We start from the raw sequence: 12413 nt of genomic DNA, 5'->3' as shown, positions 1-12413 counted from the left end.
TGTTCCTCTCCATTTATCTAAAATCAGTGTCAACAAAAACTAATGTTTTCTCCCCAGTGATTCGAAAACATAACTCTTCTTTCCAGTAATTCCAAATCTCAGAAACATTAAGCTCAAACATCAGTGCATTTATCGCCCTAGTCAGTCCACACCAAGCTCCAATTTGAATTCTAACAGGCATTTTTCCTTGTCGCCAACTTCTCCTAAAAAGCTGAGTGACTATAGGAATATTTTGGATTCCATTCTTCTTCTGGCAATATCTACCTCTCTATCTCTTCTTCCTTTTCCAGTGCTCTGGTCAAAAAAGCCTTGGAGTCATCCTTGACACCTCCTTTGCTCTCCCACCTATAGCCAAACCATTCGCAGACTGTCTTAGCACAAACATCAAAATACTTCCAGAATCTGACCACCTCCCACAACCTTTACTGCTACCATTCCAGTCCGAGGCATCATTGTCTCCTGCCTAGATTACAGTAAATGACCTCTCTGCTTCTGCCTTAGTCTACCTAAAGCCTATTTCCTATAGAGTAACTAGAGTAAACATTCTAAAATTAGGGTAATCATACAATGTATTGTCCAAACCAGATCATGACTGAGCTTTAAGGGGAAACTATTAATAATTACACAGTCAACCGGAAGTCAGATCATATTCTTTGTAGCCCAACAACTGCCAATGGCTTCTTAGCCCCAGTAAAGGCCAAACTCTTAAAGGGCTTCTAAGGCCTGCCAGAAATGTGATAGGAGGGAGGGAGGGGCACTCCTACCTCACCTCTACTACTTTCTCCCTCTGAACTTGCCCTGGTGTCTACTTGGAATGCTCAGCCCCGATAACTGGACAGCTCCTTCAGTGATGACTCAAATAGCCTATAGAAGCCTTCCCTCAACAATTTACCCAAAAATAAATTAGCAATTCCTTTCACCCTCATTCTGCTTTATTCCTTCTGTAGAAGTTATCACACATTATTTATTGCCTCTTTTTCTCCTGGGATTCAACTCCATAATAGCAGGAACTTTTCATTCATTGCTGTCTGTAACGCTGGCACCTAAAACAGTGCCTGGTACATAATAAACTGCTGGGTGAATATATTTATGTACTTGTCTTTAATATTCTTTACAAATCTCAAAAGAAAAAAACACACTACTTGCAGTGATCAGGAGCCATTTATAACTGAGAGTATCCAAAAACTGGCCTTTATGACCTGGGGAAGAAGTGCCATATTTGTTTGGCTGGTGAGCTCTCTGCCTAGGACAGACTGATGGGCCTTTCTTGACCTGCTTGCTCTCCTGACACTGGGCAGTTGCTCATCAATACAAAAGGCCAGAATGGCATTGTAACCCCCTGGTTTGCTTCAGGGATCTGGGAACTGGTGATCTACAGGAGAGAAGCCAGCCTTCATATTAAGTGGACCTTGGGGCTGCCCAAGGTTCTGATATTTGAGCAGGAAGGCTGATTTGGTTTGCTATCAGCAGATTTCTCTCTTACTTGGTTAAGGACCATCAGTAACCCAAGGAGAGATTTTGGAGGGGAGGTTCTAAGGTCTCGCAGGGTGGCAGGAGCCGTCCGTACTTCTCATTTTGCTTAAACACACTGGGCTGGATGACAGTTTTACTCTTGGAGAGCACCTGGTAGGTATCAAATGTCTTGGTTCTTAAATATGCATGTGACTGACAATCCAGCTACTGCTACAATGCTATATAAGACACACTCCCTGTCAGAGTGTTGACATAAAGCAGATGAGTCCTCAGGGTTCAGTTATCAAAGGCACCAATGCCACCAGTGTCTCAACTATAAAGTGTCCTTTCTGAACAGCTGAGACCCAAGAACTCTGTTACAGTGAAGCTCCTTTGCATGAACAAGGGATCTAATTTCTATTCTGGCCCACTCATCACATTCATAGGAATATTAAGCTCATATGGAATAAACTTCGGCTTTGTATGTTTTTTGAAGTCTTTCAAGCTTATTTTTTTTAAATAAGAAAAAAAGTGTAAAAATGCTATTCAATAAGAACAAATATTTTAAGTTAAAATCTACATACTTGCTAGCTAAGGAAGAGGAAGGGAAGTGGGAGGAGGAGAAAGACAGTCATGGGGGAAAGAAGCAAAATAACCCGAAACTGCAGGCACAAAGGTTAGAAGACAGAGAAAGAGAGTCGGGGGGCGCACAGGAGGAGTGGGGAAAGAATTCTGACCAGACAGACCCAGGTGGGCCCCCTCTGTTGGGGAAGGGGCACCATTTCTGTTCTCTAGCTTCAAATACTAAAACAGGGGACCTTATTCTGTGCTCCCTGAACTCTCTGAAACTAGTTATTAGGTTGAGCCACAAGCAATTGCCTATATTTGACTACTTCAGAATTATAAAACCAGAATTTTAATGTGCATTTTTCTTGGCAGAAGGTGCATGCTTTCATTAGATTGTCAAAGCAACTGTGCTTTCTTCCTCCAGGAAGACCCCACTTTGAGAAGATCTGGCAAGGACATTACAGACACACAACAGCAACAACACTTAATGGGGATGGGGATGAAAAAGTTGAGCCTTAGCTATTACAGCCCTCCACTCCCCCCATCAGTATATTTAAATTTTCAATTTATATACACAATAACAACATACAGACTTGTAGGTTTCTGGGAACAGCAAAATGAAATCTCTACTTGCCTGTTACAAATAACCAGCTTTACTTGGGTAACATTTACCATGCCACGTCTAATCTTCCACTATTATAGACATTGTTTTCAAAAGGGTGGCTGTGCATATTCCCTAAAACAAAGTGAGAAAACTCCTATCTCATAGAAAGGAGGCTCCTCAGAATAGCCTCATCAAAACTATGAGAACATGCTATGAGAAAACCTCACCTCATCAAAACTCCAATCCGACAGACCCAACCAAATATAAGCCAAAAGCCTCCCCCCCTCAGTATTTCTTCTATTTCCAACGGAAGCTTCCTGCTTCACTTGTTCCCTGAATTCCAAACTCTGTTAACCATCCATCTCACACTGACTTCCTTCCTGGTGTCCTCTGCGCACTTTGCATAACCAGCTAAGTGTACTGGGTCCTGCTAACATCCCTTTCACTGACATTTGGTATATAGCTGTTCCCCTTCTCAGCCCCTAACTGCTTCTGTAGAGGGAACCACTTGGCTGACCTTTCCGCTCTCCCCTTTATTCTCCAAAACGCACTCTTCCTTCCTGTCCTCTTTTCACTTCAATACCTACTGTCACCTCTCCTCCATTCTTTCCCCACTCAATGGCTCGGTTTTCTCCACCCCGCCGCCCACACGAGCTCCCTCTTCCTTCTCACTTGAGGGAACTGATTGGCTTAAGCTGCCTGAATCAGGCAGTCACAGCGAGACACAAAAGTCGCGGTCTCCCTAACCCACCTTTTCACGGTCCACCTCGGCCTCCTTACCTTTACACCCCCCATATCCCCACCCTCACGTCTAGCCATGAACACTACAAGTAATTTGATTCATTACCACTAAATAATTTCTCCAAAGGACAAAGACATGACCCAGAAATCTTCAAGAGAGGAGGCAAAAATAACTTGGATACAGAAGTAAATCGGGGTGGGGGTGGGGGGTAATCAGCAGAGATGAAAGTACCGGTAGACTTGGTGTTTCCGAAAGTCTCCCTAAGAACAAAGACACGCTGGCTCATCGGTGTATTAACAAGAGCCTGCGCGCAATGGGTGCAGAACGCTGGTAGTTAAACGAGTCAAAGGACAGGCGAATGAATGGACGCACCGAGCCCCGCACGGTGCCTGGCACGCAGCGGCAGCTCAGGCAGGAAGCGGCTGCCGCGGGAGCTCGGGGAGAGGCGCGCTGCGGAGGGCGCGGCTGGGGAGGTCGAGGCGCGGCCCGCACACCGGAGGGGACGCGGGCCTGCCCGGGGAGGCAGCCCCCGGTGCTCCCTCCCCGCGCCCCCGCCGCCCCGCACCTTGGTGTCCACGTCGGCCAGGCAGTCCCTGCGGAACTGGTCGAAGAGCCCCTGGCTCTTGAGGTGGTTCACGATCATGGCCACGAGCTGCGGATCCCCGGCGCCCGCCCCCGTGCCGCCAGCACCACCCGCGCCTGGGCCGGCCCCGGGGCCCGGCGGCGGCGGCGGCGGCTGCGGCTGCGGCGGGGGCGGCGGCGGCGCGGGAGGCGGCGGCTGCGGCTGCGGGTTGGTGGCCATGGCGGCCTGGGCCGGGAGGGCGCAGGCCCGGGCGAGCGGGCGCTCCTGGGAGGCGGCGGCTGCACCGGTCCCGCCGCCCGTGGGAAGCCAACGGGATGCTGTTACGGAACCAGAGGACCCAGAGCAACCCCGGAAGCGAAAGGGAACCGGGGGAAGGGAAGGAAAAGGCGGTGACAACGGCAAAGAAGGCCTGACGACGGGGGCCGCGAGGGGCCAGTTCCGGCCTCGGCCGGTCGTGGGCGCCCTCGTGAGGCCCGGCTGCGGCGGAAGCGGCGGCGAGAAGGCGGAGCGGGCGGAGGAGCCCGACAGGACCCGGGTCTGGAGTGCGGCACGACTGCGTGTTCGATGCCCGCGACTCCCGGGCCGAGGCCGACTGGGCGCCTGCTTGGAGCCGGCCTTGGCAGGGGAACGGGACGTAGCCCGGTGGCCTCCGCGGGGGCGTTTACGCCTGACGCCCTCGCTCCAGTCCACCGACCATAGACATTTGTAATGCGAAACTTGGATGGAACCGCTTTTCCGACCGTCTTCGTTGCCTGCCTTTGGTTGGACCACTTTATTACCAGCAGGTAGATCCCGGGGCCTCCTGACCTCACCCCAGGCCTCAGACAACCCCGTTACTGTCCCAGTGAGCCCGGGTCTAGAACCCAATCCCTCCAGCGCCTTCCTGCCCGTGAGACAAACCCACAGGCTTTTCGTATTAAGGCTTTTGCTATTGATTACCTTGCTAGTAACAGGTAACTGCTTGTATAACACGTGCCAGGCATGGTGGTAAGAGCTTTTTACATGCATTTCTTCAGTCCTTGAACAGCGGTAAATTAGGTCTTACTATACTCATCAATTTGCAAATCAGGAAACTGAGGCCCGTTTAATTGTCCAACTCTACACATAAAGCCAATAACCTGATTCTGGACTGGATTATCTTTAAAATTGGTACACAATCAAAACAATATAAGTCTTACACATTTTCATAATTATTATATAGAATGTAAAATGTTTGGGAAAATGCATCTTTTTGGATATTGTGGCTTTTAAAAATTCATATGCCTGTAGAATATGCCTTACTGCTAGAAGGAGAAGTGTTAAGCATCCATTTTATTCCTATGTCTAGCTTTAATATTGGTACGTCCTGAGAAACTTCATATAGAGAAGTACTCTACCTGGGAATAGGGTTTTATTGTAGCAATGTCACTCAATTCTTGATCTCAAAGTAGATTTGATGACTTACGAGTTTGTTAGGAATGTTAGGTAGGAAGATAGACATGGGCAGCTGGGGAAAGAAGAGGTAAATTCAAAGAAAAAAACCCACCCAAACTCTGCCCAGGTTGGGGGTTCCCACGTGGAGACGACACAGGCTTTGCAGGGAGGTAACTTTCCTGCCCATGGGACCAGGCCAAACCGGTCACAAACAGATCCCAATGTCCCAATGTGGACACAATTGACCAGAACTGAGAACTGCCCAAACCACATCTCGTCGTTGGAAAGGCATGCTCCGGGAGAGGGAGGCTATACAGATGCACCCGTAAATCAAATAACCCCACCTTGCCAAAGAGGTGCTTCCTAGACAGAATGTACTCTGAAGGCCTGCCACTGAAGGGATGGGTGCCTTTGTCTACCTTGACTCTGGCCCACTGCTACCTTGGAGTGTATTCAAATAAACTTTCAGTCTGCTTCGCTATTGTATCTCTGCCTTTACATTCTTGGTTATAGTGGGAGAAGGACCGAGGAGAACAGACTCAGCCCAGTAACAAGGTGACTGTTCAGTTAGGCCCTCCTTCAATTTTGTTGAAAGCAAAGAATACAAAACCACCTGACTTGCCAAAGGATTTGTTGACCTAGCCCTCATTCTTCCAGTTTTTCAGTTTCTGGAAAAATAACAAATAGGCTTCATCAAGACATCAAATGACTATGAGACCTGTTTTTTGTTTTTTGTTTTTCCTTTCAATGATTATACAAGGTGATATATACCTTGTATAACCTAATATGCTCAAAGTTTGGGGAAACCTAACATTGTTCATTTTCATAGTTTTGGAAAAAAATATATTTTTGGTGGTGAGGTGGTTCAGTTTCATTTCTGTTAAAACCTGGCGGCTAAATGATAAAGCTCATTCAGGTTGAAACTGTCAAATATGGAAAATGTTTGTCATAACCCAATTAACAGGACTGTTGTGATCATCAAACTAGCCAAATCAGCTTTACTTTCCATCAGAAACAGTTAAACTTCATTGTTCATGCATTCTGAGGGGTACAATGAAGACTGCAGAGAGGAAAAGTTATGGAATGATTGTTAAAAGATGTATTACTAAAAGCAATCACAATTAAAATGGTGTAAGACATCATTATTTTACCCATTTTCAATATTAGTTATGAAAACAAGATGAGAATATGACATTTCCCTTTAATTATTGACAATGCAATACAACATGTGGCTAAATGTTTAATTTATTAACTGTGTAGTATGCTAAGAGTCAATGCATTTCTTTGGTATATATGTATGTGCATATCAAATTTATTCAGCTTTTTGGGAATTATTAAGTAAGATTCATCCATAAAAAATTAGCAAACCTCCATAAAGTTAATTAGGCATAATTATCAACTTAAAAAAAATAATGAAACGATCAGATAATTGCTGCGAAAAATGAATTGGCTGAGTGGCTAGTAAATAATTTTGTTCTATTTCTAAAATGTAATAAAGTGAGAATTATAATTTTAATAGATAATTTACAGTGGAATTTATAAAATGTATGTTAACTGTCTTATTGAATAATGGACACTGAATCTAAAAGAAATAACATTTGTATCCATGGGTTCAAATTACACTGGGTACACACATACTTCATATAGTGTAACCTGAACAATTTTGTAGCCTTGCAAAAATTCTAGTTACATTCAAAAGAATCAGGGTCACTAATGTGTACTGCTTTCATTGTTCAAAGTACTTTTCTTTCCATTGAAGACAAGTCTTAGGGATGAATATTGTGAATGCCTGGGGAAAGCAGCATACATTTAAATCTTAAAAAAAGTCTGTTTTAAGCAGTCATTATTTCTTACTAATGACCTCTGCTTTGCTTTCTCTTCCATTTCTTTAAAAACAGTAATATAACTTTTGACAATAGTGAGGGTACATGACCTCCTGGCGAGGTCTTAAAAAAATTGCCATTGCTCCCTATCAAACTGTGTGTATGGCTGAATTCAGAACATTCCAGCAAGGATCATACTTTCTCCCTGAACATGACTGAGTTCTTTTGTTTCCTAAGTCTGATGCTTAGGTGATGGTTACACTTACTTTACAAACACTTAGGGAATGAGGGGGGCCTTGGTGGGTTACTATGGCAGTATTCCTGGTAGCTATTTGTATCCTGGGATATGAGATTTCTGGCAGGTGTTGGCTCCTGTGACCCTCTCTTTTCTGCAGTCCCGCCTTCTCCATCTGCCACCCTACCCCAGTCCTCCAAACCCTGTTTCTCGGGGCTAATCCAGTGAAAGTCAAAAATCAATGAATGACACGATGATGTAAGTCAGGGAGCCCATCTGCTTATCAGGCAGAGTTGTTTGTTTCCTGTCCCTCCATTCCCAGGGCATCCCCGTACCAAACCAGGCCTAGACCTTGCCTTTCATAAAAAGCCAATGATTATAATTTCCTAGATGACTCCATCAACCGAAAGCCCAATTGAAACCTTCAAAGTTCACTTTTTCAACGATAACAGAGCACATTCTTAGGTGAGGTTCCAAGCATCTGATCAACAGTTTTGTGAGAGGAGGGGAGAGGAGATATATTACTTGGTTTTCTAATTTTTTGTTGCAGTATAAAAGCTGATGAAGGTGGAGATGGTGGTATTAAAAAGAAAAACACAGGCCCAACGTGGGGTTACTTCTGTGCCAAGTCATAACAACTGGGGCTTAACGTCCAACTGAATTGCAGTTTCAGCCTCTTGCAGGAGTGGAATTTTAAACCAATCTATTTGGATTTCCTGATCACTAGTGAGGTGAGACCCCCTGCTCCTCCAAACGGAGAGTGACCTTACTAGAAACCATCCCTAATCTCTTCTTCCGCTAATAACTTACTGCCCCACCCTCTTGGTTTTTCCTATAAAGTCTTTCCATTTTGTACACCTTCTCGGGCCATTTCTCTGTCTGCCAGGTGGATGCTGCTCAATTGGTGAGTGATGTAATAAAACCAATTAGATCTTCAGGTTTGCTTGGTTGCATTTTGTTTTTTAACAGTGGTTAGGCAGGGCATTAGAAAATGCTAGTGTGAGAAGGGGGAAGTTGCATTTTCTCCTGAAGGAACTTGAAATAACTGCCACTTGCTCTGGAGTCAGGATACAGAGGTGAGGGTGGCACGGGGATGGTAAGGTGGAGAGGGAGGGGTGGTTTCAGGACATTTGGCAGAGACTGGAACCTCCTCATTCCCTGAGAGTCTGGGAGTGCCTAGGAGGAGAGGTGCTTAGAAAATGGTGGCTGTGGGGTCAGGTGTTCGCTGGAAGAGCTACTGAGTCCCAGCTGGTCAGAAAATGGGAGATGGGCCTGGTACAGCAAGATAGCTGTTAGGGCAACAGCAGCAGGGTTGGGTTACATACGCGTCTGGTATGTCGGGGCAGGAAATCCAGAGGAGAAAACCCGTGATGGGGAGGCGCAGGGAGGTGCGGGAGGGAGGGCGGGAAACTCTGATAAGGGGGCCATAACTGCCACCTAGTTATTCATACATTATGCGATAGGAGAGGCCTGCGTAGGTGATCAGGAAGATCAGCGGAGATGCTCTTTGTAGCTCCAGGAGGAGGGGGTTTCCCGCCTGAGGCAAGTTCTCTATGCATTTGATGAGACTGAATACAGGCAAGGGCAAGAAGCTGGGGTCAAGGGGGTTATTCTCACTGAGGTCACAGACAGCTCCGTACATGCTGGCTTGAACGTCTCCCGAGGCCAGCCACAGGTTCTGCTCCCCAGCACCAGCCTATTTCTCCAGGAGCACCAGGGCTTCGTGGCTCCCTCCCCACTCTCCGGGCGGTGCCCCAAGTTCCCTGCTCCCACACTCCCGGGGGCTCTGGGATCACCTCTGGGTGGGTCTCTGGGGACTCATGGACACCCAACTGATTACATACCAGAAACACAGGGAGAGGAGAGAATGGGTGTTTCTCTCTACCTCTCCCCTGGGCAGGTACTCCTTTGACTGACCAGTGGCTCTGTCACTGGTAAAAATCCCATAAATGTGCAAACAGGCAATTTTATGTATGTACAGGGAGCACTATTAAGTCCAGGTGGGAATCCTGGTCAGAAAGTTCCATTTTCCCCACACTCTTAAATTTTAGTGTGTGCCAGAATTTCCTGGAAGGCTGGCCCCATTCCCAGGGTCTCTGATCTGTAGGTCTAAGGCAAGGCCTGAGACTTTGCATTCTTAATAAATGCTGATGGATCAATATTTCAGAAACATTGTGCTAGACTGACTATGCCCCGCAGGCCTGATCTGGTTTACCTGTGTTTATAAAGTTTTATTGGACCATAGCCACACCTTTGGCTGTTTCCATCCTGTATGGCTGCTTTTGCTGCAAGGCCAGAGTTGGGAGAGAGCTTGTACGGCTTGCAAAGCTGAGAATATTTGCCCTTTATAGAAAAAGTATGCCAACCCCTAGACTAAAAGGAGGCGGCAAAGGTGTGGTTGTGAGACTTTGGGTTTGGGAAGCCTATTCCAGAACTTCTGCCTTTCACTAGACAACAAGTTGCTTCTCTGAATAGTGGTAATAATGCCTGACTCATCCTGTTGTAAGACTAAGCCAGGTCACAAAAATGCAATGGTTTGTGGTATGCTGCCCAGATGAAATGAATTATTACGAATGGGTGGAGTTTGGACAAAGAGAGAGAAGGGAGGCTCTGCATGTTGAGGAAAGGGCCAATGAAAGGAGATGGGTCAGTTTGTGTTATAGACGCTAGTCATGCCATAAAAGAATATAAAGTCAAGGCAGGAACCCAGACCCCTAGTATGGAGCTGGGTGCACATAATTTATTTAATAAATGCTTATTTAGTATGATACATTTATTCATTTCTATTAGAAATATTCTGTGATGTAACCCATCAATTAATATGAAACTGTCCCTTAACATACAGGTAGGTTTGATACTTTGTGAAGAAATTGCTTTTGGCTTTGGGGGAGGTGGTGGGTACTGCTGAGATAGAATTCTAAACTATGAATTTTCTCCTCAATGTTTGGGGAACCCGGATGGCCATTTATTGCTCCCTTAAGGATTGCCATTTTTGTCATTTTTATTCCATGCTTTCTAGTTTGAACATTTTTCCATAAGATACTCCTTTTCTGCAGGTAACATTACTTTTTTCATATTTCTTTGCTGTTAAGATTTAAACTCCTGGTAGTGATAGCAATTAGATTTATAAAAATAAGATTTATTATGAAGTTCAGTAGCCAGTGTCTATTCATGTTATTGAGTTACCGGCTATTTTGACACTTAACATGTGTAAGACCAAGGGCAGGCTGCCCAGAGATGTGTCATTGACATGCAGGTTATTTCAGGGTTAAGAACAATCAAGGCCCAAAAGACTCAGAAGCTTTGACCTCCCACCCTCAAACCACATAAAAAGAATTTAAGTAGAGGAACTACTCCGGGAGGAGCTATCACCGCAGCTAGCTATGTTATAACGTGGACTAGGTGTGGCAGATGGGAGGGATGGGGCTAAGTCTTAAAGTTCCTCTCTGTCCCAAGTATTTTATTTATCAAATATTTGCTTTTTTCACATTCCTGTGAGTTACCTCCCTCTTCCTTTGCAGTCTCTGACCCCTACCCACCTTTCCTTGGTTCAGGCTGACACATAGACCTCATTCCTAGTGTCTCTGGGACCCATGTCTAGGCCTTCCACCTAAGTATGTAATTAAACTTTTTTTTTCCTCCTGCTTATCTGTCTCATGTCAATTTGATGTTTAGACCAGCTAGAAACTCGAGGGGTAGAGGATATTTCTTCCTCCCCAACACAATATAGCAGATGGCTTGAAATGAAATGTATTCCTTCATATGCACTAAAAGAACAGAAGTTCAACCAAATAAACTTAAAAATCTAGTTGGCTTTATTCAGTGATTTGTGAATCAGGCAACATCTCATCTAATAAATAGAAGGGGGTCTGCAGAGTTGTACAAAACAGAGGGCTTTTATATGCAGAAACTAAGTAGGACCTTACCTTAAAGGAGAGGGAAATGGGTTTATTGTGTATTGGGAAAGGTTGGGACTGCAGTTAGGTTAGGTATTAAGTCTTGGGGGTGGGGGAACTTGACATTAAGTGACTTGATTTTGGATCTATTGTTTCTTTTTTACAATGCTTACAAAGGTGGAAAGGAGTTTTGCATTGAGAAGAGTTAGTCTTCAAGAAGACTGTTTTTATTTAAATAAAAGCCTTAGTGTGTGTGTGTGTTTTCTGACTACTCTAGATAGCACATGGTGTCCTGAAAACTAAAAGTCACGCCTCCAGGGGTGAAATTAGGTAAAGCAGAAATGAAGAGAAGATGTGTAGAAATGATGGGATATTATCTGAATACTCCAAGTCCAACCCAGGCCATCTGGGTGGAAGTTCTGAGAGGGCTTATTTGAGCAGGCAGTTAAACAGACATGACCAGGAGGTGAGAAAGGAAGGTGGCAGACTGCCAGCCTCCAGCCAGTCTACACCCAGACACACCCCGTCTCCCTTAGACCAACCCCTTTTGTGGTTCTGCACAAACTGATAAGCAAAAGATAGGGGTCGCTGGGACCTCCCCCATTTTGGAGCATGTGCACTTGAGAAAGACCGTGTTTGCTAGTGACCCTGTGGCCGTTGCAGTGTCCTTATGACATCATTTACACTGTGGCTTTACCTCCACCGTGAGTTTCAGTAGGTGCTCACGGGGTTCAAACTTGCGCAAAGAGGCTGAAGGGCAGGAACAAACGCAGATCCAAAGGGTGGTGTGAAACTGGCAAAATGGGAGGGAGGGAACCAGATAAACCCCCGTAAAAAACACACAGTGTAGAACCCATTGGGTGGCTACCCGCCCTTGGGATCAGCCCGCTCCTCTGTTTCTGAAGAGTACTTTCCTTTCACTTGGCTAAATAAAAATCTCTTTGTGGCTTTAACTCTATTGGGTTTCTCGACTGAATTCTTTCCTTTGAGAAGACAGGAACTGAGGAATTCCACATCCCCTGCCTGGTAACAGGATGTGAAAGTGGTGATTGTCAGCAAGAAATTGTATACCTAAGTAATGAGAATATTCTAATTCTG

At 45.4% G+C, this 12413-nt stretch overlaps 1 protein-coding gene across 11 annotated transcripts in view; it reads right to left on the bottom strand.

Moving 5' to 3' along the window:
* BOD1L1 (biorientation of chromosomes in cell division 1 like 1) overlaps positions 1 to 4732 on the bottom strand; it is a 57745-nt gene extending 53013 nt beyond the window's left edge. For all 11 annotated transcript variants that reach the window (XR_012131803.1, XR_012131804.1, XM_073237824.1 and 8 more), the window contains exon 1: positions 3931 to 4732. Coding sequence is in view for 9 of the 11 variants with exons in the window: in XM_073237824.1 (XP_073093925.1) it covers positions 3931 to 4167 (237 nt within the window). In the remaining 2 variants the exon portion in view is untranslated. The remainder of the gene's footprint in view (positions 1 to 3930) is intronic.
* Positions 4733 to 12413: the final 7681 nt, after the last annotated feature.

This window comes from Manis javanica, chromosome 5, assembly GCF_040802235.1.
Source record: "Manis javanica isolate MJ-LG chromosome 5, MJ_LKY, whole genome shotgun sequence".
In the NCBI taxonomy this organism is placed as follows: Eukaryota; Metazoa; Chordata; class Mammalia; order Pholidota; family Manidae; genus Manis; species Manis javanica.
This window is presented reverse-complemented; position numbering and strand designations above follow the sequence as displayed.